The 24,500-nt window shown below is 41.8% G+C and overlaps 1 protein-coding gene across 14 annotated transcripts in view; it reads right to left on the bottom strand.

Moving 5' to 3' along the window:
• The window catches only part of DST (dystonin), a 436,322-nt gene that overhangs the window by 211,971 nt on the left and 199,851 nt on the right, over nucleotides 1-24,500 (bottom strand). For 9 of the 14 annotated variants that reach the window (XM_036318479.1, XM_036318495.1, XM_036318489.1 and 6 more), the window contains 3 exons: nucleotides 14,202-14,291; nucleotides 11,915-11,992; nucleotides 9,827-9,919 (listed from right to left, as the gene is read on the bottom strand). In XM_036318479.1, the coding sequence (XP_036174372.1) occupies nucleotides 9,827-9,919; nucleotides 11,915-11,992; nucleotides 14,202-14,291 (261 nt within the window). Of the gene's footprint in view, nucleotides 1-2,873; nucleotides 4,094-9,826; nucleotides 9,920-11,914; nucleotides 11,993-13,632; nucleotides 13,669-14,201; nucleotides 14,292-24,500 lie in introns of those variants that run through there. The other 5 variants (XM_036318478.1, XM_036318481.1, XM_036318482.1 and 2 more) reach the window with 2 other exon arrangements.

The following is a 24,500-nucleotide window of genomic DNA, read 5'->3' as shown; positions in this document are numbered from 1 at the left end:
ATTTTCAAGCCAAGATGTTTGCTTCCAAAGACAATCTCTTCAAAGATGTTTTAACTATTCTGGCAGAAACAAATGTAATCAACACATTTTTAGTGTCTCTTTCCAAGTTTGAAGAATGTGTGAAAATGCTCCACAAAATATTTTTCACTATGAAGATGGCATAAATTTGATGGCTACCTTTAGCAAATGCTCATTTATTTCTTATTCATATACAGGGAAAATCAACCATAGATATAACTATTTTTCTTATACAGCAAAGGATTTTAAACTTTTGCATGTTCTTCATTTAACTGAAAAGACAGGCATTATAATGTTCACAGAGACCCTAAATCTATGCAACTTTTTCAAAGAATTGCACACTATTCTACTTAGAAGCTAACTCAAAAGTCATCAAGCCCAACCTGCTTGTCTCAAAGTAAGAAAGGATCAAATGGAGAGAATATGAAAAAGTTCTTGAAGGAACAAATAAAAGGAATAGGGGCGGACAGCCCATTTCTGGGATGAAATATTAATCAAGGGCTAAAAGCCCTCTAATTCTCCAATGAAAAATATAGACTCCAATGCAAAAGAGCTCTGTGCAAAGCTCTAACCGAAGATAATGAAGCGAACAGAGCCCAACACCTCCAAGGTAACAGGAAGAATGTCCTAAGAGCAGTAGCTAAGCTGTTGGTTCTGACTCTGTATGGCACCAAACAAACAGTTTATCTAGACTACTGGGAAGTGAGTCATCAAACCCCTCAGATAAATAAAGGTTATACCATTCATCTTTTACCTAGAAGATAGGAGACTTTGGTAATATCTCCATATCACAATTCTTTTACAAATTTGAATGGCAGGTTTATGACTTATTTTCACATGAATTTTTCATTGAAGTTTCAAAAATTATTAGATATACAATTAGGAGGGGAAAGAGGCTTCTGTACCAATGAGGACACAGATTTTAAAAGTTTCCATTAATGAAAACATGTAAGGCTTACTTGATTCCAAATTATGCAAAAAACAGTTGGAAAACATATGTGAACAAACCAAGTGGTTTCATTCATAACCATGTGGCAACCAAGTCGCTTCCTCTTGCACTGACCTTCACACCAGACCTACGAAACTAATGCCGTAGACTGGATGCTTCCTTCTTTTTTTTTGACTATATTTTTATTGATTTCATAGAGAGGAAGGGAGGGAGAGCGAGATAGAAATGTGGATGTGAGAGTGCAACATTGATCGCCTGCCTCCTGTCCGCCCCCTGCCGGGCCTTGACCAGGAATTGAAAGCATAGACTGGATGCTTTCTCTTTAAAATGCAGCCACTGTAAAATGTAAATAGAGTTGATGACATAATATTGGCAAGGTGTGGTAGTGTCTATAAACAGGAACACCTCAGGAGAACCAGCAGCTAAGGCCAATGATGACGGTGCACATGAGCCTTAATAAACACCTCATCCTGTCACTGTGCAAATGACAGAATGGCCTGGCCAAGAATGTATAACATCACATATACAGTACACAGATTTTTTTGCTAACAGACAAAGTTAGAAATAGCTTTAGAAAAAAAACCATCAACTCCTAGCTAATAACATGTATAAGAGGTTGCTTGGGTAATGTACTTCTCACAAAGGCAAATAAATATTCACTTTTTTTTTTAATCCTCACTAGAGGACATGCTTAGAGAGTGGAAGGGAATGAGAGAAAGAGAGAGAGAGAAGAAAAAACATTAATTGGTTGCCTCCCATATATGCCCCCAACAAGGGATCGAATCCAAAACCCAGGTATGTGTCCTCACTGGGAATCAAACTGGCAACCTTTTGGTGCACAGGACAATGCTCAACCAACTGAGCCATTCCAGCTGGCCGCTCGGTTACACTTTAGAGACGACTAAAAATCCCAGAGAAGTAACTTGTCTAAAGCTAAATATCAGTGTTAGGAATAAAGAGCTCAACTTCCTGGCAGTCTGTGTTGTATTCAAATGCTGCCCAAAAGATCCTGATTTTAGACTGGGGCCGGGGAATAGCTCACGTAACAAAGACAGAATAAGAGTAGGGCGATTTCATGGGTGCCCCTCGCCTCCGATATACACACAGAGAGAGACTTGAAAGCAATTATGTGAGTGTTTTTGTATATAAAAACTGATAGAGAATTAGAATTTGGCTTTTCAAACTTATCGATCAGCCAGTCAGTACTAATAACTAACTGTATTGTATCCCCCCTGCATTTGTCATGAAGCTATTATCTTGTCATGACTGCTTTCTGATTTAATTGTTACCTACAGTGCAGCCAAGTTTCCAAAGGCTATTCCACAGGAAAAGTCAGGCAACTTGAGCTACAGAAATTCAAAGATGTGCATCTCTTAAAGAGGTAGTCCCACAATAAGAAAAATGCAGGCTTTTGAAATTAAAGTGTGATAAAAGAAATGGATGTCATACAAAAATAAAATCATAATAATCAACTCTAAGGCTACAAATTAAATGCAGCAAGAACTCTACAGCTTTCACATTTAAACTAATAAGAATATACTAGTAACTTTTACAAAAAGGCAAATTACAGAACCTATCAGATGTGAGCACCTGGAGTACTTATTTACACCTTACATTCAGGCTCCCTTGCCGAAACCGGTTTGGCTCAGTGGATAGAGCGTCGGCCTGCGGACTGAAAGGTCCCAGGTTCGATTCCGGTCAAGGGCATGTACCTGGGTTGCGGGCACATCCCCAGTAGGAGATGTGCAGGAGGCAGCTGATCGATGTTTCTCTCTCATCGATGTTTCTAACTCTCTATCTCTCTCCCTTCCTCTCTGTAAAAAATCAATAAAATACATATAAAAAAAAAAAAAAAAAAAAGCCGAAACCGGTTTGGCTCAGTGGAAAGGCTCCCTGGGTCACTTACCTCATTTTCACCTGTGTCCTTGGAAGTAGAGGGCACATTAGTATAGCGGGAATGACATGACTTTTTTTCAACCTGAAAATGCTGTATTGCATGTGGGCGAAATCTCTCTGTGTTTCGCTTTTCTTGCCCACTGCTATCATTTTGGGATGGGTCTTCCGAGAACCCACTTTCTTCAAGTGATCTCTCTGTAGCACAGTGGGTGGGATTTAAGCTGGCTGCCTTTGGCAAAGGAAAAAGGTCAGTTTTGCTCTGGAATGTTATGTCTCTTGTGCTGACATCCTCTAAGTGTTTCTTCCTCTTTGCACCATACGGAGTGCTGTCTTTTCCTGAAATCCTTTCATCCTGCTCACTGACTTTGACTCCTGTTTCACTGTCTTTAGCAGGAGAGATGTTCACCCGGTGAGACCCACTGCTTGCAGCACCCGGCAGAAGTTTCTGCTGCACACTGTCAGCTACTCCTTCTGTCTTCCCAGGCTGAATACCACCTTCCCGTGTGAGGGCTGGGGTAGCGGATTCTTCCCGTACCAGTCGCCGGGATGAAAGAGCTGGCTGTTCCCTTGAGAGCAGAGTGCTGCTTCTCTGCTTTCCTTCATTTTCATGGTTTGGCTCGGCTGGCTCTGTGTCATCTACAACTTTCTTGATCAGTTTTCTTCTGAAATATTTTCTTCCGGGAGAATATTTTTCGGGGCTGAAAGGAGTTTTGGCAGGATCTACATATTGTTCTTCCTTCTCAGCTCTTACACATCCACAGACATTCCCCATTTGCTTTGCAGGAAATCACAGTTGCACAGATTCACTCATTTCCAAATACAGGGCTTACTTGGATCTTCTCCATTAAATCCCAAAATTCCACGCTGACCTCTGGTTCCTCAGGCTTTGTGACCATCCTCTTCAGCACGGGGCCATGTTGCTTATGAGAAAGGCGCACGCAAGAAAGGCCATGGCAGCCTGCCCAGCTGCGTCCCTGTGTCTCATTAGACAGTGTGGCTTATTTCTGGCCACCAATCCTCTTAGACAAACATCACTGCTCGCTGTCAAATTACAACGCCGAGGAGCTCGCAAGGCAAACCCTGGGCTTTATTATACGAGAAGATTCTGACCCTCACTTTAACTTTCGGTTTTCTGAGCTGCAGCTACGCTACCAAAGTTTGCGTTAACCTTTGAAACTATTGGTGGTTCAGCAAATCTGAGTGCAAACAGAAAGCAAATGCCAGTTAAGAGACACTTAGCAAAGTGCCTTTCACATTTAGTTTCAAAGTGCCTTTCAAATTTCCTTTCAGAGTCTCTACCCTCTAACTTTTCTTTTTTCCTTAAGAGACACCAACTAATTTTGGCACTTGGAAAAAAAATAAAAACCTCAAAAATATCTGTAAAATAGATTAAGACTCATTCAAAACAGCAGCCATAGAACAAAAAAAAAAAAAGAACAATTTAATAGCTGAAGGAGATACATGCAAAGTGCTTAAAATAATCAATCTTTTAAAATTGTAGTACTTTTCCTATGACATAAATTTCCAAGCCATTTCCATTATGTGCTCATTAGGATTTTCACATAAGCAAACAGATAAGTTTTATGATTTAAAGCATGGGACACTTAGCCAAAAGAAACACTTGCGTGTTCTCATACATGAATTAGGGCCGTTAAACTTTATATGTAACTTTTATAATTGTACCCTAGTTAAATATTATTCAGTTTTTCTAGGGCACTGCTATAAAAATAATAAGCCAGCATGGAACCTGATTAAGGTGTGCATATTTCTAACACTGAGTCATAGATACAGTACAAAGGAAATTAGTATGGCATTACTGGACTTACACGTAAGCAGAAATCATCTGAGTAATAAAAACAAATTGATAATTGCCTTTCTCTAGGTAGTGTTTGGACTGATCAAAGGATGAAACTCAGTATGGTGATTACCAGAGGGAAAGGGAGGTACGGGAGGCAGCAGAGGGTAAAGGGGGAAGAAGTGGTGATGGAAGGAGACTTGACTTGGGTGGTGAACACACAATACAATATTCAGATGAAGTTATTATAGAATTGTACACCTGAAACCTATATAATTTTATTAACCAATGTCACCCCAATAAATTCAATAAAAAATTTAAAACAAGATGAAACTCATTGTTTTTTAAAATCCTATATAATAAAACCCTAATATGCAAATCGACCGAACAGCAGAACGACTGGTTGCTATGATGCACACTGACCACCAGGGGACAGACACTCAACGCAGGAGCTGCCCCCTGGTGGTCAGTGCACTCCCACAGGGGGAGCATCACCCAGCCAGAAGCTGGGCTCACGGCTGGCGAGCACAGTGGTGGTGACGGGAGCCTCTCCCGCCTCCGCTGCAGCACTAAGGACCCCTCGGGGGATGTCCAACTCCCTGGGGAGCAGGCCTAAACCACGGGGAGCAGGCCTAAGGCGGCAGGCAAACATCCCCTGAGTGGTCCCGGACTGCAAGAGGGTGCAAGCTGGGCTGAGCCCCCGCCCAGTGCACATATGTCATGCACTGGGCCTCTAGTAAGAATATAATTAAACAGCCAAGTTAGCAATGTTGTTGATATTTGTCAATAATAGGCCTGCATGGTGAACTTCTCCTTAATCATTTAAAGAGAAAAGTAAACAATCTTCAATGGCAAAAACTGAATATCCTAGAAGACAAGCTGGGAAAAATAAAGCCTCTGGTTTGTTTGCTCATTTTTAATTTGATTTGCAATGTTGATGGCAATAAAACATCATTGAAGATAATTTAAAAGTGGAACAACTTGTCCAGCCGATGTGGCTCAGTTGGTTGAGCATCATCCTAGGCACCAAGAGGTCACCGGTTCAATTCCTGGTCAGGACACATGCCTGGGTTATGGGCTTAATCCTCGGTAGGGGGCATGCAGGAGGCAGCTGATCAATGATGTTTCTCTCTCATCAGTGTTTCTATCTCTCACTCCCTCTCCCTTCCTCTCTCTAAAATCAATAAAAACATAATTTTTTTAAACAGTGGAATGACTGGTATCTGTACTGAAACAATAGAGGCACAGCCAGTGATCTGCACACCACCCACCCTGCCTCCAGCCCTGCCACACTGAGCAACTGTCCACCCTCTCTCAGAAACACCCAACCTCACTCTCTGCCTGGTAGCTGGCAATCATCTTGCAAAGCCAATCTCTAATATCAGTGAAAATTTCCCTTATTCTCTAAACTTTCCTGATCCTACTACAACACTCCTTCTCTACACCCCTATTTTTATTTCTATCACAATAGATTCATTACCCTAGATCCGTGGTCGGCAAACCGCGGCTCGCAAGCCACATGCGGCTTTTTGGCCCCTTGAGTGTGGCTCTTCCACAAAATACCACGTGCGGGCGCGCACTTACAGTGCAATTGAAACTTCGTGACCCATGCGCAGAAGTCGGTATTTTGTGGAAGAGCCACACTGAAGAGGCCAAAGAGCCGCATGTGGCTCGCGAGCCGCGGTTTGCCGACCACTGCCCTAGATTATAGTCAGTTTTATGAACCTTCTCCCAATAGATAGAACAACACACTTCCTTATCTTAGTATCTCCGGATCTAGCCTATAGTGGCTAAGGATATAGGATTACTGTGCTGACCATACTTACCTTCAGATAGCCTGATTAGAAAAGAGATTCAATTTATGGTCCTTATAACAGATAGTTTAGAAATAAATAAACTTGTCTTCTGAAATTACTTCCCTTATTTATGTAAAGTATAGAGAGAGGGGGAAAAAAGCCCAGTCACTTTGAGTGAGGATGATGACCACTGCTATAAATAGCCTTGTATCTTGGCATAACCAGTAAAATCATTCTAATCTTTAATTGTCACACTACTAAGAAAAGTCATTTCATCTAAATAAAGGAACATTTCTGATTTACCAAAACACTGATGTGTTTCATTTTAAGAAGATCTTGGTCTAACTTTTAAAAACTGGTCATAATTTAACAGTCAATATCTTATAATCCGGGTCCTAAAATACACTGGATTTTATAATATAGGCCACAGGATCATATTAGAAGAAAAACTTCCTTTTGGTTCTCTTGTGGCTGGTCCTCCTCTCTCTTCCAAAGACACCTGAACTCCAAAGAGCTTTCTTAGTATATAATTACTTTTGGAATGACTTTTCACTTACATTTCCTCAAACATACTACTTCTAATTCACAACCATTTACTGACATTTTGGTCCATTATATTTTCTGGTATCTGCTCACAGTAGCTTGAGAGTATTTCCTCCATGGTGTCCAATGTCTTCCTTGTATACAAAACTATTAACCTGTACCAAAACTATGAAAATTAAAACTATCAGTATTTTTTAATCAATGGATATTTTTCCATTGATTTTTAGAAAGAGTGGAAGGGAAGGAGGGAGATAGAGAGAGAAAAACATCGATGTGAGAGAGACATATCGATTGGTTGCCTCCTGCACGCACCCCAACCCGGGCTGGGAATTGAACTTAAGTGGAATCAAATCTGGGACTCTTCAGTCTGTGGGCCAGTCCTCTATCCACTGAGCCAAACCAGCCTGGACTAAAACTATCAGTCTTAAAGTTCTCAAACTCTCTAGTAGCATTTCATTCTGTTCACTATTCCTCTCTACCTGAAAATATCTTCCCTTGATTTCATCAACATTACATTTCCTTGTTGCTTCACCCATCTCATCAAACGTTCTGTTTTTGTTTCCCCAAACAGATATTCTTCCTCCCTCACCCCAATCATGGGCCTTCCCCCAAATGTCTGTCCTTTGCTCTTGGCTCTTCTCCATGTATGCTCATCTCTTAGGTCCCCTAAAGACCCCTCGTCTCTGGTAGATTCATTGGCTACTTCTGTACTGGGAACTCCCAAGTCTATCTGTACCTTTGACTTCTCAGCTCTGCGCTGCTCTGCTCACAAATCTCCAACCTCTCAGCAGACAAATGGAAAGGATACCCCACCATGCTATCGAACCCGCCAAGGTCTTGAGTTTTCCCCTTACCATCATCCCCATTTCTCTCAATAGTTTGCTTTTTGTTTGTAGGTTGCTTTGTGTTGGTTGGCATCAGTTGGTTTTTATCTCCCAGGCTGTAAGTTTAGAGTAATCTTTATTCCCTCTCCTTCATCCATTTTTCACTATCACCAAGTCCCTTTCTTTCTTCCTTTAAAATGCCATCCCTTGGGGTCCATTTTCCATCCCCATCTGAGTCTTGGCCTTTATCACTCCATTCAGAAATCACCATCTCAGCTTCTTAGATTATCTCCCTCATTATGGACTCTGCTCATTTCAATTTATTTTACACAGAATTGATAGGCTGAGTTTCCTAAAAAAATTATTTTTCAGGTGCAGAGTGATTAAGTGACTTATTCAATGCCGTCACAGCCATAAATAAAAGAGCCAACAATGAAACTTAACTCTGCCTCCCCCCAAAACCTGAGTGTTTCCCCACCGCCCCACAGGGATTCTCACTCCAACATTCAAAGCACAACCTGTCTCACCGGCTCCGTCGGTAATGATGTGATTGGCTCCCTGTCCCAATAGGCCTCTAACCCTCCAAAGTGGGGTTCTTGCAGTTTCAACCCTACTTAAAGTCGAGGAACCTGATCCACTCGGGGATGATTAAAGACGCCCTGAGAAAGCTGCCGAGGAAATCCATGTGAAATCAGCTTTTGGCCAGTTCTACTTAGTCTTTACCCAATTCTGGTAACAAGGTCCGGCTCCATGCCCAAATCTCTGCCTTCGTTTATGGCTCAGTCCCCTGGGTCCCCTGAGGATGGGGTCCTCTAGAAATAGAAGCCTACGGTCCTTCAGGGTCCTGCCTCCAGTTCCTGTTACTGGGTCTCTGACATTAATGCCCAGATGAGTGGATATTCACCTATGTTAGCTGCCCTGCAGTCTGGCTGCCTGACACCTGGTTCCCTGGGTCTCCTGGTACCTGAGTCTGAGCCTCTGATTTCTGGTTGCTGCAACTTCTCTCAGCTGCCTGTTCAGAAGCTGGAACCTACCTAAACTTTACTTCCTGTAGCTCTCCATACCTGTCAGAATTTTCCTGTTCCCAAATGAGCCTCAGGTACACAATTTTCTACCATTCCCCTACAAATCCTGTGTCCTAGTCGATTTTTAAAATATAAGACGTAAATCTAACTCCTCTCAAAATCTGGCTCAAAACCCCAGCTCCTTCCTGAAGCTGGCAGGCTATTTCCTCCTCTTTCAAGGCCCACTGCACAGCCCATCAGTTAAGATGTGCCGCATGCCTACTGTGGGCCAGGCTCGGAGCTGCACACAGAACACTGTGTGGGCAGGCACAACATTGATAAACAAAAGCAAATTCCAAAATTAGGACTCGGCTTTCCAAATGAAGATGGCTTTTTTCAAAATGTATCTTTTTACGAAAACTAAAACTCACAATCAGCTCTCAACTTATTAAATAATCATTCGTTGCCAATAAATTATGTATTTGCATTTACCCTCCCCAAATCTAGTTTGAAAAAGTGTAGCTCTCTATAAAAACATAAATACTACTTCAGAAGATCGCTTTATCATAATTATACTGCCATCTAGTGTCTACCAATAAGAGAAAATATGTTGCATAGTGGAGAAACCATAATACCAGTGAAAACCATTCTATATTAAGGATTGAGTAATAAAATTTTCATATATCTACATCACGTAATACTTTCCAATAAACAAAAGAAATGTGTCTGCATTCAATTAAAAAGAATCTTGTCGTCCAACTCTGAGATGGCAAGCTTTGTCCTAAAGACATTTCAGGTTATCAACAACAGGAAATGGGATACCAGGTTCACAAGCAGTTACTTGAAAGAAATAACACAAATATACTGTGTAAGAAAAGAAGCCTAAAATTTACTATCTTCCATAGGATGTGAATGCATAATTCACCCTTGATGCGAATGAACCATTTGGAACTAGCAATAAGAGGCTAAAAGAAATGACAATCAAGAAAAATTAAGCTTACCTGAAAGTGCAAAATTATTGTCCATATTAACCCCAAAGTCAACTTGGGATTCCCATCTGTTATGTCATCATTTCTAATATTCACTAACTTCACCTGTGTTATATGTGAAGAAGAGATAAAAAAAAAAAAAAACTTTTTCAAACCATCACATGACTTATCTTTATCTATAAAAGCGATGTTAAATTACACAAAGAAAAAAACTGAATGATTTAAATACCAGTAATCTTCAAAATACTGTTTTACCCCGTATCTTCAGTCATTTTATATTGCAAATTATAAAGTAGCCACAAAGAAAAGCGGTGATTATCTTGGTTTTGTCTTCTAGATCAAGTAATAAAACTACTTGTTTGTTAAAACAAAAATACAGCTCAAGTGAGAAGTCTTAGATACTTGAGATTTTTTTAATTGGACATTTGCCTTTTGAAAATAAGCTTTATTTTACAATTAAGTAGGAAATAGTTCTAAGCCATAAAATAATTTTTAAAACTTTGTCACACTTCCTTCACAAAGGGTTAATAAAAACTAGCATTACTTTTCTATTTCTTTTTCACAAACTGTTACCAAGATAAGTAAATCCATGAGTGACTGGACATTTGTAAGGCTGTTTAAATATATATATATATATATAGAAGAGACTTAAAGCTTATCAACTGACGTATTATGCATTCAGGTAAATTAATGCAATGATGACATCTAGTATTACCTCCTGAATGCAAAAGAATTATATATCATGAATCGAATACCAAAAATTAAATACAATGATAGGTAACATTTTACTTCCCAGACAAAATACTGCCAAATATATTTCATACCAGGAGATTATAATTAACTATTAATCCCTCTGGAAACTTCCACTGGAATTAAAAACAATAAGGCAAGTACCAATAACATTTAAAATATTTGAACACATAATATTTAGTAGAATTTAAAAACTAAGAGCATTTTCACATTCATAATAACCTAAATGAAGAACTAATAAAAGATAGTGTTTCCCTCTCCCCGTCTCCCTCCCTTCCTCCTACTCCATCAAGAACAAAATTGTTCCCACTTCTGAGTTCCTATTGTTTTCAGCAACTTTCAGTTCTCCTGAATGTCTTTTTCTCCTTTTTTCTACTCACTGAAAGTTACCAATTACTTGGTTTATACCATTATTATACACAATGCTACCAAAATCAAGATCACATCCAATATGGTGTCCATTCTTTTCCTTGATTTTTTCTGAAATCTCAAGCCAGTTGGAGACTGTTGTCAGAAATGTTGCTTTACTTTTAACTACTTATAAATTACCCAGTATTATCTACTTATAAAAAATAAACCATTGCCTCATCACTACTAAATATCAAAATACTTAATTTTTAAAATATTATGAACTATTTTTTATAAAAATAGTTTTATAAAACAAGTATGAAAATTAAGGTATTGCCTCCCTACTACTAAAATCTGTTCACAGACATTCTTAACATTCTGTCATTAACTTCCTAAGCAAAAGCACTCAAATTCTGACAGAAGGGAAATCAGTAGCTCTTATTCAAATGGAAATGTAGCCACTTGTAATTCCTCTAAGCTTACAACTACTATTAACTTCCTTTTCTTTGGAGCAAATGTTTATAAATATTTTAGAATATTCGTCTCACAGAAGCACAAGTATAATGATTACAATTCATAGTCTTAATTTAACCTTTTCATTCCCTGACATGATTCTATGTAGTTTAACTCAGTCACATATGGTTATATTAGAGGCCTAGTGCACAAATCCGTGCACCAGTAGGGTCCTTCATCCAGGCCTACAGACATCCCCTGAGAGGTCCTAGATTGCGAGAGGGCGCAGGCCAGACTGAGGGACCCCACCGGTGCACAATCGGGGCCAGGGAGGGGCCACGGGAGGGCTCCAGGGTGTATCCAGCCCTTCTCACCCAGTCCCGATCAGCTGGACCCAAGCAGCAAGCTAAGCTACTGGTTGGAGTGTCTGCCCCCTGGTGGTCAGTATGCATCATAGCAACTGGTCTAACAGTGGAACAAAAGGTCGGACACTTAGCATATTAGGCTTTTATCATATAAGATGATTACAGTCTTTGAAAAACATCTTACCTGGCGTCTTTTCAAATAATCAAGTGCAATTTGTACATTCTGTAGTCTGTGAAAACGCATCCGACCTTTTTCTCTGGGCTAAGAATAGAAAAATGCAGGGTATGAAAAACACTAGTTTTTTATAACAATGACAACATACTACATAAATATACATTATGCTTATCTTAATATGTCAAAGCGGTATTTACTGTTTGGGTAAGCCCATTAAATTCTTTAAAGGCAGTTCTAATTTTTTTTGTATTATCTGGGATTAAATTTAAACTACTAGGGATTTCTCCCAATATGTTTTATTTAAACATATTCTGTATTCCAAATGCTTTATTTAAACAAAGGAAAAGAGAAAATACCATAGAACGTATAGACTTTTTATATTCACTAAAATACAATTCTAGCCTATAGTTATTAAGGTATGGCTGCACAAGAAGAATTAAATACCATTTTCCCTTCTCAATGAATTCTAACAATTATCAAAATGATTTTTATAAATATATATATATATATACGGCATGTGAATGAAAATGAGGAAAAGTAGCATGCAATTAGTATAAAAAAATCACCAACAAGGAGAAAGACAGTGGAGTTTTACTTAGCCATGATAGAGGAAGGGAGAAAAGCAATTAAAACCATTTAATATATTTCCTCTTTATTTTATTTTAGTGTTTTTCACAAAATTGGTAGGACTCTGTAATAGTTTTCCACTTCGGGAAAGCTGACAAACCATAATTCTTTTCCTTGATACTGTTTCCCTTTAGAATCACTGCAAGTTGGCAAAAGGAAAACATAAGGGAACAGAGCTGGGAAAATGCTTAACAAAAATACAAAGAATGAAGCTGAAATTTGCCACATCAAATCTTCCAAAGGGGGGAAAAAGTAAAACTGAGATCTTAGCTTCTCAAATATGAATAGGGTGCTGAAGCCAAGGCCCCATAATAAAAATGACAGCAGACTACAGAATGGAAAAGTAGGTTCTATACAACAGGTAGGAATGATGTCGGTGAATTCACCCACTAGATCCAAAAAAAAAAGCACAATTTCCAATGAAATCAGGGGGCACTAGGGATGTAGATGGCAAAAGAAGCACATAGGTCTTGCAAAGGTGGACTGTGGTCAACTAATTGTCATCAGCTCTGTTAGTTGTCAAGACTCTAGATTGTTAAAACCTCCCTTTCTAAATCAAATGAGACACAGGTGGCAGGGTAAAGGATGTCCATTAAATACCTAATGCCAACAGCTATGATTTAAAGTATAAACTTAAATATTAAATAAGTATCCAGAAGTTCCTTCAAATAAAGCAAAAAATAGTTGCCATGTTTGAAATATAAATTCTAGAAATAGGGTAACTTTGCATAAAAATTATCAGGCTAGTTGTCAAGATGTCCATTAACTATATAAAATCCTTTAGCTAAAATGCCATCTTATCCCTTAAGTGCTTACGTTCAATTACCATGCAGTGCACAGTAATCTATAAATAAATTTAAAGAGAAAATATTTCCTTTGTCCAATGTCTTGGTTCACACACATCCACTCATTGTGGGTTTTGGTCCTTTCTAACGTTTTCTACAAAGGAGCCCGAACCCGTGGGTTACTTGTCTATCGCGTTAGCGCTCACCGCACTGTAAGGCTAGGTTAGTTGAGTTATGGGGGCCGACACCTACCCCCTTATCCTCATCCTCCACATCCTCATGCTGTTCATATTCGCATGCTTCTGTTGCACTCACCAATCGTAAGGTCTTCAAAAAATCTCGCTCCCTTGGCTAATGAATATAACAGACAGAAGATAGGACAGCAAAGACACAAGACAGACCAGAAATGAAAAGAAGAGCATGAACAGAACATAATGAAGGAGAACAGGTAACCAAGAACGGGGAAGTCATGTTCACAAAAAAAAGGAAATGACACCTGTGGAGTGGGTTAGACCATTTTTCAGGAAGCGGTGCTTATTTCCTGGCTATTTGTGAGTCTTTTAATGTGTGGTTATATTATGCATACAACTTCTGCTAAGCAAAAACAACCCAAAGGTAAACAAAAAAAGAAAAGCAAGAAGAAAAATAGTATTTTAATTATAAAACTGAGCATATAAGCAAGGTGATCAAAGTGCTTCAATCTCCCAAAGTCACATCATTCAAAACCTGAAAATGCTTAGGAATCCAACCAAAACTTTGTTTTTTTTCAGGCAGAAATTACAGCTCAAAAAGATGAATATTACAGAAATCTGAACAGTCTGTGCCAAAAACATCCCAGTCATATGCATATGTTCTCCAAATAAATTAAGAAATTTACAACTTACCAGGGTGTCTCCCGAAAGAACCTCTAAAAGAGAGATCAAGTTGTGTCCATCCCTTAAGTCTTCATAGAGATCATTCACGTGTTTTCGGACCTACGCAGAGAAAAGCAATTTAACTTTCGGTCCTAGATCCCAGGATCATTCTTAATACTCAAACAAGGAAGAGGACAATGTAGAAAACATTTCTTCTATGGTACTCATTCATATAGTGATTTTTTAAATTTTTATTCTCTTACTAAAATACTAAATTTAAATTTAAAATCTAAACACTAAAAATGTAATTTTCAGATTAATAACTCACAAAGACAAGCAGAATTATTACATGTTTTAACACACTATATAAATATAAACCTGGTCTATTACATGGAGTTACAGTTTTTAAAAATAGAGGCAACACCCTGATCTTCATGACTCCTGATACAGCAACTGGAGCCAACTTAACAAGAAAGGCAACTTTTACCCCCTGTTGGTCTTCCTACTCTCTGGCCACAAGATCTGCATACCAGAAGCACACACTCCACACATTAAAAATCCACAGATGGCCTTGGCCAGCATGGCTCAGTGGTTAAGAGTGTCGATCTGCACACCTGAGGGTCACAGGTTCAATTCCCAGTCAAGGGCATGTACCTGGGTTGCAGGTCAGATCCCCGCCCCTCGTCAAGGAGCTTGTGGGAGGCAACCAATCTCTGCCACATCTATGTGTCTGTCTCTCTCTCTCTCTCTCTCTCTCTCTCTCTCTCTCTCTCTCTCTCATCAATGGGGAAAAATATCCTCACTCCTCTGGTGAGGATTAATTAAAAAAAAAAAATCCACAGCTGTAAGATGGATAAAGGGCAGTATTCTTGAAAGCTTCCACGAACCTGTAATTATTTCAAAATAAAACGTTTTTTAAAAATTCACAGATGTAAGGTTAGAAGACCTCTGTCCAAACCTTCCTCTGTACAACAGAAATCTTGTGGTGGGGGGTTTTCATGACCATTATCACTAGCACAAAGTTAATCCTCAGCTTCTTCCTCTCTTCCACAAGCCAGATTTAAGCTTGTGATTTTAGAGCTCAAACCACCAAAGATTTCCCCAAACCTCTGTTCAGTCTGCCCAGTAGGGATATCTGCTACAAGTGCTTGGCCTCCTGAACCCATGCCATCCCACCCACGTCCTGCGAGGCTCACATGACACTCCTTCTACTTCCTATGTCTTTCTCACTCCAGGACAGTGAAAGACGGGGTGTGATTCTGAACACTTATTTCACAGGAAGACTATTTCACAACTTGCTTTGCCAGATTGAACTAAACCTCCTACAGCAGAGAAACTTTCCAAAACAAAGTGTCATTTTTCTCCATATTTATGCAACAATAAAGAAAAATTAAATTAGGCATGTTTATAAAAGAAAAACAATAATATTACGCTTATCAAAACTTAGGAGAGAAAACATGTTATAAGGCAAAACAAGTTAGGAAGCCTGCATTTAAGTGTTGCTTTCACCACGAGTCCCATAAACTAGTACCAGGTGCCTATAATCTAGGCCTAAATTTTCTCATTTGCAAAATCAAAATTTGGAAAGAGAAGGCCTCTGTTCAAACTAGAAAACAAAAATTCTATGATCTGAAAATAAAAGTTATCATATTTTCAAAATGTAATGTGACAACTTAAAATATGTAGAATGGACAGCTGCTCTCAAGCCTTTGGCCTAATTTCTTGAGAATTTGGGAGGGGACCAGTCGTCTGATGTGGCTCAGTGGTTGAGCCTCGACCTATGAACCAGGAGGTCACGGTTTGATTCCCAGTCAAGTCACAGGCCAAGGTTGCAGGCTCGATCCCCAGTAGGGGCATGCATGAGGCAGGCGATCAATGATTCTCTCTCATCATTGATGTTTCTCTCTCTCCTCCTCTCCCTTCCTCTCTGAAATCAATAAAAAAAGTTTTAAAAAAACAATTTGGGAGGAGTGCAGAAATAGATTAACACTGAATGCTTGAAAAAATTCTGAGGCGCTAGTTGTCATGTGACACTGCCTATTTTCCTATCTCGGGTCATTATTCTGAGGGTCTACAAGAATACTGCATATGAAAAGGCTAGACAAATATAAGACGTTATCATCTTTATCATTCTATGAAAAACACATGCCACCATCATCCTATCTAATAAAAGAGAAACATGGTAATTGGCGTATGACCGCTACCCTTCCCACTGGCTAATCAGGGTGATATGCAAATTAACTGCCAGCCAAGATGGCGGCCGGCAGCCAGGCAGCTTAAACTGAACATGAGGCTTGCTTGCTTCAGTGATGGAGGACTGCAACGTTCCCCGCCTGCCTTGCCGGCCTCTGAGCTTGCAGTTTATAAAACATTGTAACAAATATAGAAGCTAAGCAAAACCCCAGAAACCTGCTTTCAGAGACCTGGGATCTCAGAGCTGGAGTTGATACAGAGTTTCGATTATAGGACCAAAACAAGCCAGATACCTGTTTTCAGCAGCTGAGGCCTCAGAGCTGGAGCCAAGCCTCAGAGCTAAAGCTGGCCCAGAATTAAAAAAAAAAAAAAAGAAAGAAAGAAAGGAGCAGTTGGGAGCTTCAGTCCCAGCCTGAAAACAGCCCTCAGACCCTCACCCAGACTGGCCAGGCACCCCAGTAGGGACCCCCACCCTGAAGGGTGTGTGACCAGCTGCAAACAGCCATCATCCCCTCATCCAGGCTGGCCAGGCACCCCAGTGGGGACCCCCACCCTGATCCGGGACACCCTTCAGGGCAAACCAGCTGGCCCCCACCCATGCACCAGGCCTCTATTCTATATAGTAAAAGGGTAATATGCCTCCCAGCACCGGGATCAGCGGAGCCGCGAGGCCTCCTGGCACCGGGATCAGCATGGCAGGGGGCAGCGCCCAAACCCCCTGATCGCCCTGTGGCTCTGTGTGTGACAGGGGGCAGGGCCACAACCTCCCTATCAGCCCTGCACTGTTTGTGACAGGGGAAGGTGCCCCAACCCCCTGATCAGCCCTGCTCTGTGCCTGATAGGGGGGAGCTCCCCAACCCCCTGATCACCCTGCGGCTCTGTGTGTGACAGGGTGCGGCGCCCCCACCCCCCCACCCCACGGGCCCTGCTGTGTGTGTGACGGGGTAGAGCCATAACCTCCCCATCAGCCCTGCCCTGAGTGTGAGAGTGGCGGCGCCCCAACCCCCTCATCGGCCCTGCTCTGTTGGTGATAGAGGGGGGCGCCCCAACCACCCCCCCACGGGCCCTGCTCTGTGTGTGATGGGGTACAGCCATAACCTCCCCATCGGCCCTGCCCTGAGTGTGACAGTGGCGGTGACCCAACCCCCTGATCAGCCCTGCTCTGTGGGTGATAGAGGGCGGGGCCCCAACCCCCTGATCCACCCTGCTCTGTGAGTGACAGGGGGGAGCTCCCCAACCCGATTGACCCTGCTCTGTGCGTGACAGGGGGGAGCTCCCCAACCCCCTGATCGGCCCTGCTCTGTGCGTGACAGGGGGAAGCACCCCAACCCCCTGATTGGCCCTGCTCTGTGCGTGACAGGGGGTGGCGCCACAACCTCCCCATCGACCCTGCCTTGAGTGTGACAGGGGGCAGTGCCCCAACCGCCCAATCGGTCCTACCCTGAGCGTGACTGAGGGTGGCATCACAACCTCCCAATCCGCCCTGCTCTGTGCATGAAGGGGCGGCGCCCCAACTCCCCAATCGGCCCTGCTCTGAGCCCGACCAGGGGCTGCACCTAGGGATTGGGCCTGCCCTCTGCCACCGGGGAGCAGGCCTAAGGCAGCAGGTCGTTATCTCCCAAGGGGTCTCAGACTGCTAGAGGGCACAGGCCTGCCTGAGGTACCCCCCCTCCCCCCGAGTGCACAAATTTTTGTGCACCGGGCCTCTAGTTAATAATAATAAACAAAAATAAATACACAATAAGTTAATACTAGGTACCTGACCCTGTACTAAGACCTTTTAAAACTTGGCTCATTCTACTCACCACAAAAGAATGAGATGAAAAAGAATGTTAGTTAAAAATTACAAACCAACATTATGGAGAAAGAGTGCTACTGGATGAACTGAGAGGGGGGAAATGGGGCTCTGGAGAAATATCTGAAATTTAGGAGAAAGAAAAGAAGAAATTAAATAGTTAAGCTGAAATAGTAAAGCTTTTATTTTGTCCTGGGTCTGAGTCACAGACATCTGGCCGGTAACTTTCCTTCACAAATGACTACAATAACTGCCAATAGTCGTAGCCTTCCGTTTTCAATTTTTAATAGAACAGCCTTTCTTCTCATTTTGGATATTTTCTCCCTGTGGAACAAAAAACTGTCTGAATAAATAGTGCTAGAGGAGCAGATGAGCAAAGTGAAAGCACTGTGAGATACTGTGGGATTAAGTTACATAACGTGAATTACATAAGAAGGAGGAAGCATCATTTTCTGTATTTCATAGGATTCTCCCAGAACTGTGCAGTTCTCTAAAATGTGTGTACTGCGCTGCACCTGCAGTTTACCCCTAGAGGGCACCAGTCTTCCAATCTTTTGCTTAAGAAGCGTAGCCTAAGGAAGAAAAATTAAAGAAAGCAGAAAAAAATGGTGAGGCTTGGAGGGAGAGAGATTCTAAACAGGGTGCTGTGGTAATGGTGATGGAGGCAACACGCATCTCAAATTTATTTTTGAGAGACAATAGAAGAGATGGAGCCAGGTCTGTCCATTTAAATGGCTTAACTGTTGAAAAATACTACTCTAGAATTGTTATTGTAATTGATTTTATGTGGGCTAAATCAAATTCTACTTTAAAGATAAGATCATTGCCTGCCTAGTTTAAAACTGCCTTTTTCAAAAGTCTGACTTTGTATTGGCTGATGTTAACCCAAATCCGACAAAAGTTTTACTTTCCATATTTAAACATACTGTTGTTACCATAGAGGTCACTAAATATTTATTGAGCACCCACTATATGCCAGGGAATCATATACTTTCTAAAGGTACAAAGATGAATAACAAGAGAGTGCCACCTTTTGAGGCTTGCAGTCTGATATGGTAGAAATTTAGAGAGGAAATTTCAGTCTAGAGTAAATGTAGTCAGAGCAGCTCAGGCTCTGAGGAGCTCTAACCAAGTCTGAAAGCTAAGAAGTCCGCCTGGTTAACACATGAAAATGTGCAAGGTAAAGGGAAGAATAAGAACAAAGGAAAAGGGCAGGGATGCATTCAACTGCATGATGCAGGGAAGGAAACAGTCCATGAAATCGATGAAATGGGAGGTGGGAGGTGAGGTAGGAAGGTGGGCCAGGAGACATGGCGGCTTTACATGTCGTTTCAAAAAGCTTAGACATTTCCTAAGTAAAGAGAACCACTGAAGGCTTTTAAACAGGATGAGGACATAGCATCTCTGACCAACAAATAACTTGTCAGCTATTATCTTGAGCAAGCCCAAAGCACAACCAGCTGCTGGGGCCCAGTCTGTACCCAATGGAGGAGGAACGGTCCCTCAGGAAAAAGCCAACTTTTTCTCTATCAGGAAGGATTCAGTCCTCTCTGAAGGAGTCCTACGCCTAAAAGATGCAGTGTTCTGGAAAACAACTGACTATCTTTAGAAAGGAACATAAATAATAGAAGAAGGCTTGTCCCAAATGAGATCATCTCACTGCCTTGCACAAACTGGGTACAGGGAAGGGGCACCGTCAGCTTCAATGAAAATCATCTTCAATGTCATTTTTATACTTCTAACAAATACATTCATAAAAAATAAGCTACCAAATTCTCTTGGGAGAACTCCTTAAAAGTTCTACTTCAAAAAAATAAATTTAAGCCCGGCCAGTGTGGCTGAGTGGTTGAGTGTTGACCTATGAACCAGGAGGTCCACGATTCGATTCCCGCTCGGGGCACATGCCCAGGTTGCGGGCTCAATCCCCAGTGGGGGACATTCAGGAGGCAGCTGATCAATGATTCCCTCTCATCATTGATGTTTCTATATCTCTCCCTTCCTCTCTGAAATCAATAAAAATATTTTTTAAAAAAAAATAAATTTAAAATAGTCTATCAATATATCACCATCATCAATTATTGATCAGTAAGTTGATGCTTTTAAAATACACAGAAATGGCCTGGCCTGTGTAGCTCAGTGAACTGAGCATCCACCCATGCAGCAAGAGGTCACGGGTTTGATTCCCAGTTAGGGCACATGCCCAGGATTGTGAGCTCAATCCCCCAATAGGCGTTCAGGAGGCAGCCAATCGATGTTCCTCTCTCCTCAATGTTTCTCTCTCTCCCTCTCCCTTTCTGTCTCTCTCAAATCAATAAAAACACATTTAAAAATAAATCAATAAAATTCACAGAAATGCTTAAAACCAGATATTCTCTTAGGTAGTTGCCCTATCTGAACAGTTTTGTATATTACAAATTTATTTCAGTATTATTTCTTTAAGAGTTGTGAAAGAATAAAAAGCATAGCTCAAACTATGTAAATTCTATACTGATGCAGGGAGTGTAATGGGGAAACATCCTTACGGGATGTAGAAAAAAGATGGTCATGCTTTTTAGGCAATATGTTAATAAGTCATCATTAATGCCAAACAGAATTAATTTTTTTAAATTTTTTTTAAACTATAAAGATATTTATCATATATCTTAACACATTGCAGACCAGTAGTTTTATAGCTAGCTTTACCCAGTGGCCAGATAAGTTTCTATTGAACGAATACAAAAAACGTTTTACATAAGTGTTAAAGTCACACTTTGCATTTTGAAGTTATTTATTACATGTTCTTACAAGCTAATATCTTTTTAAAGAATTCTTGTGATTGGCCACAAGCCTTAGAACAGAAAACACGAGCATTCTCATGATTCTCACAATGTGTTAAGGTATTAATGAGTAAAATAATAAAGAGTTTGAAACAAACCAATGTTAGCCCTAGGCAGCACAAATAATCCATCTACTTCACATGGACCTGATTAGTTCTTTGGCAAAATAAGATTTCTCTGTTAAACTTTCAGGTAGACAATCTACAATCAATTTTTTAAAAAACACATTTATATTATTGATAAAACTTCATTTTTTATTTGGGGGCATTTTAGTCATGGTTTCAACTTACTGTTTTTTGTATTCTTTTCTGCCCAGGTTCAGCATTGTCATAGGGACCTTTTTAAAAGCCAATTTCAATTTTCAAAATTTTAAAGCATATTACTCCTTTCTGTATTAATTTGGGGGTTGGAATGGTTGATTCTTGTCTGTTTTGGTTTGGGTTTGAGTCCTCTACCTTCCCTGCCAGCTCTTCCTATTTGTCAACATGAAGACAGACATAAATTTGTTTTTGCATGTGCTTTTCCCTCATCCTGAAGGTCTGCATAGGTCTTGCTGAGCAATTACAAATAATGTAACTAAAAGAGAAAATAAAATCAGAAATCAATTACTTTGTATATTCAATTTTATAATATTTGCTCACTGTTTTAGAGTTCATTTCTATCCTATACAATAAAAGGGTAATATGCAAATTGACCCTAACATCAAATATCCTCCTAGCTCATTACTTATATAAACCTTTAAACTAGTTATCACTTCAAAAGATCATGGTTAAGTACTATTCTATCAAGAGCAGTTTTCAATGGCATAATGAAAGGAGAAGGTACCAGTAACTAGCATTTTTATGCTCACCTCTTTCCCATTCCTCTCACATTCTCATAATTTGGGCAATAGAAAGAAAAATCTGGGGAAAGTGGAATTATAATCACTTGACCCTTCTAACAAATAATAAATAATTTTGTCAATAAAACTAAATTTTGATATAAATGTAAATATGTGACTATCCTATCTAATAAAAGAGAAACAAGGTAATTAGCCGTACATCCGCTACCCTTCCCATTGGCTAATCAGGGCAATATGCAAATTAACTGCCAGCCAAGATGGCAGCTGGAAGCCAGGCACCTTGAAACTAACATGAGGCTTGCTTGCTTCAGTGACGGAGGACTCCAACGTTCCCCGCCTGCCTTGCCGGCCTCTGAGCTTGCAGTTTGAAATATTGTTACAAATATAGAAGCTAAACAAAACCCCAGAAACCTGCTTTCAGCCAGACGGGATCTCAGAGCTGGAGCTGATAGTGTTTCGATTACAGAACCCAAACAAACCAAGTACCTGTTTTCAGCAGCAGAGGCCTCAGAGCTGGAGCCAGAGCTAAAGCTGGCCCAGAATAATAAAAGAAAAGAAAAAAAGGAGCAGTTGGGAGATTCAGTCACCCGCCAGCCTGAAAACAGCCCTCACACCCTCACCCAGACTGGCCAGGCACCCCAGTGGGGACCCCTGCCCTGAAGGGTGTGTGACCAGCTGCAAACAGCCATCATCCCCTCATCCAGGCTGGCCAGGCACCCCAGTGGGACCCCCACCCTGATCCAGGACACCCTTCAGGGCAAACCAGCCGGCCCCCACCCATGCACCAGGCCTCTATCCTATATAGTAAAAGGGTAATATGCCTCCCAGCACTGGGATCAGCGGAGCCGCAAGGCCTCCCGGCACCGGGATCAGCATGGCAGGGGGCAGCACCCAAACCCCCTGATCGCCCTGTGGCTCTGTGTGTGACAGGGTACGGCGCCCCAACCCCTGATCAGCCCTGCTCTGTGTGTGACAGGGTGCGGCACCCCAACCCCATCCCCCAAGGGCCCTGCTTTGTATGTGACGGGGTAGAGCCATAACCGCCCCATCGGCCCTGCCCTGAGTGTGACAGTGGCAGCGCCCCAACCCCCTGCTAGGCCCTGTTCTGTGGGTGATAGAGGGTGGTGCCCTACTCCCCCCCCACGGGCCCTGCTCTGTGTGTGACGGGGTAGAGCCATAACCTCCCCATTGGCCCTGCCCTGAGTGTGACAGTGGAGGCACCCCAACCCCCTGATCAGCCCTGCTCTGTGTGTGACGGGGTAGAGCCATAACCTCCCCATCGGCCCTGCCCTGAGTGTGACAGGGTGCGGCGCCCCAACCCCCTGATCCACCCTGCTCTGTGTGTTACAGGGGGCGGTGCCCCAACTCCCCTATCGGCCCTACTCTGTGAGTGGCAGGGGGGAGCTCCTCAACCCCCTGATGGGCCCTGCCCTGTGCGTGACAGGGTACAGAGCCCCAACCCCCCTGATGGACCCTTCTCTGTGAGTGACAGGGGCAGCGCCCCAACCCCCTGATTGGCCCTGCTCTGTGCGTGACAGGGGTGGCGCCGCAACCTCCCCATCGACCATGCCTTGAGGGTGACGGGGGCGGTGCCCCAACCCCCCAATCGGCCCTACCCTGAGCCTGACTGAGGGTGGCATCGCAACCTCCAGATCCGCCCTGCTCTGTGCATGACAGGGGGCGGCGCCCCAAGTCCCCAATCGGCCCTACTCTGAGCCCGACCAGGGGCTGCACCTAGGGATTGGGCCTGCCCTCTGCCACCCTGGAGTGGGCCTAAGCCAGCAGGTCGTTATCTTCTGAGGGGTCCCAGACTGCGAGAAGGTACAGGCCAGGCTGAGGGACCCCCCCTCCCCCGCGAGTGCACAAATTTTTGTGCACCGGGCCTCTAGTAGCAATATAAAAAGACAAATAATTACTATTGAAAATCCTATATAGTAAAAAGGTAATATGCAAATAGGCTGAAGGGCAGAATGACCGGTCGCTATGATGTGCACTAACCACCCAGGGGCAGGCGTTCAATGCAGGAGCTGCCCCCTGATGGTCAGTACACTCTCACAGGGGGAGCACTGCTCAGCTAGAAGCCAGGCTTATGGCTGGCAAGAGCAGCAGTGGTGGCCTAAGCTGGCAGTCGGACATCCCCTGAGGGCTCCTGGACTGCGAGAGGGCACAGGCTAGGCTGAGGGACCCCCCTACAAGTGCACAAATTTCATGCAGTAGGCCTCTAGTACTATCATAATAGCTAAGTCCTACATATTTACATACAGGAGTTCATTTGTGCCAAGTCCTAAATAATATAACTAAATCTAAAATGTCTGTTTAACAAAGGTAATCTATACCTACATCATCAAAGTCCTGTCCTTTACCATCAGCATTTTAAAAAAAATTCCACCATATTTTCAAATTCTAGTTTTCTTTGAAGAAGTTTTGAAACAGAATTGTGCATATTTTTCAATGAAAATCATATAAAATTATTTTAAAGATTTTAATTGGTTTTATTTAATTATACAACTAGTTTTATAAAATTTATAAAATTAACAACTAGTTTTTAAAAATGTGTATTTCCTCAATAAATCCCCACTAAAGATTCTCCAGTAAGGTCATACCAATGCCATAAGACAGATTCAGATAAATTATTATAAACTGGAGGTACATTCAGGTAAAATACAATCAGTTCCTATATAAAA

Source organism: Myotis myotis, unplaced genomic scaffold, assembly GCF_014108235.1.
Source record: "Myotis myotis isolate mMyoMyo1 unplaced genomic scaffold, mMyoMyo1.p scaffold_m19_p_7, whole genome shotgun sequence".
Taxonomy (NCBI): Eukaryota; Metazoa; Chordata; class Mammalia; order Chiroptera; family Vespertilionidae; genus Myotis; species Myotis myotis.
Note: the sequence above shows the minus strand (reverse complement) of the source record. Positions and strands in the feature narration are given on the sequence as shown.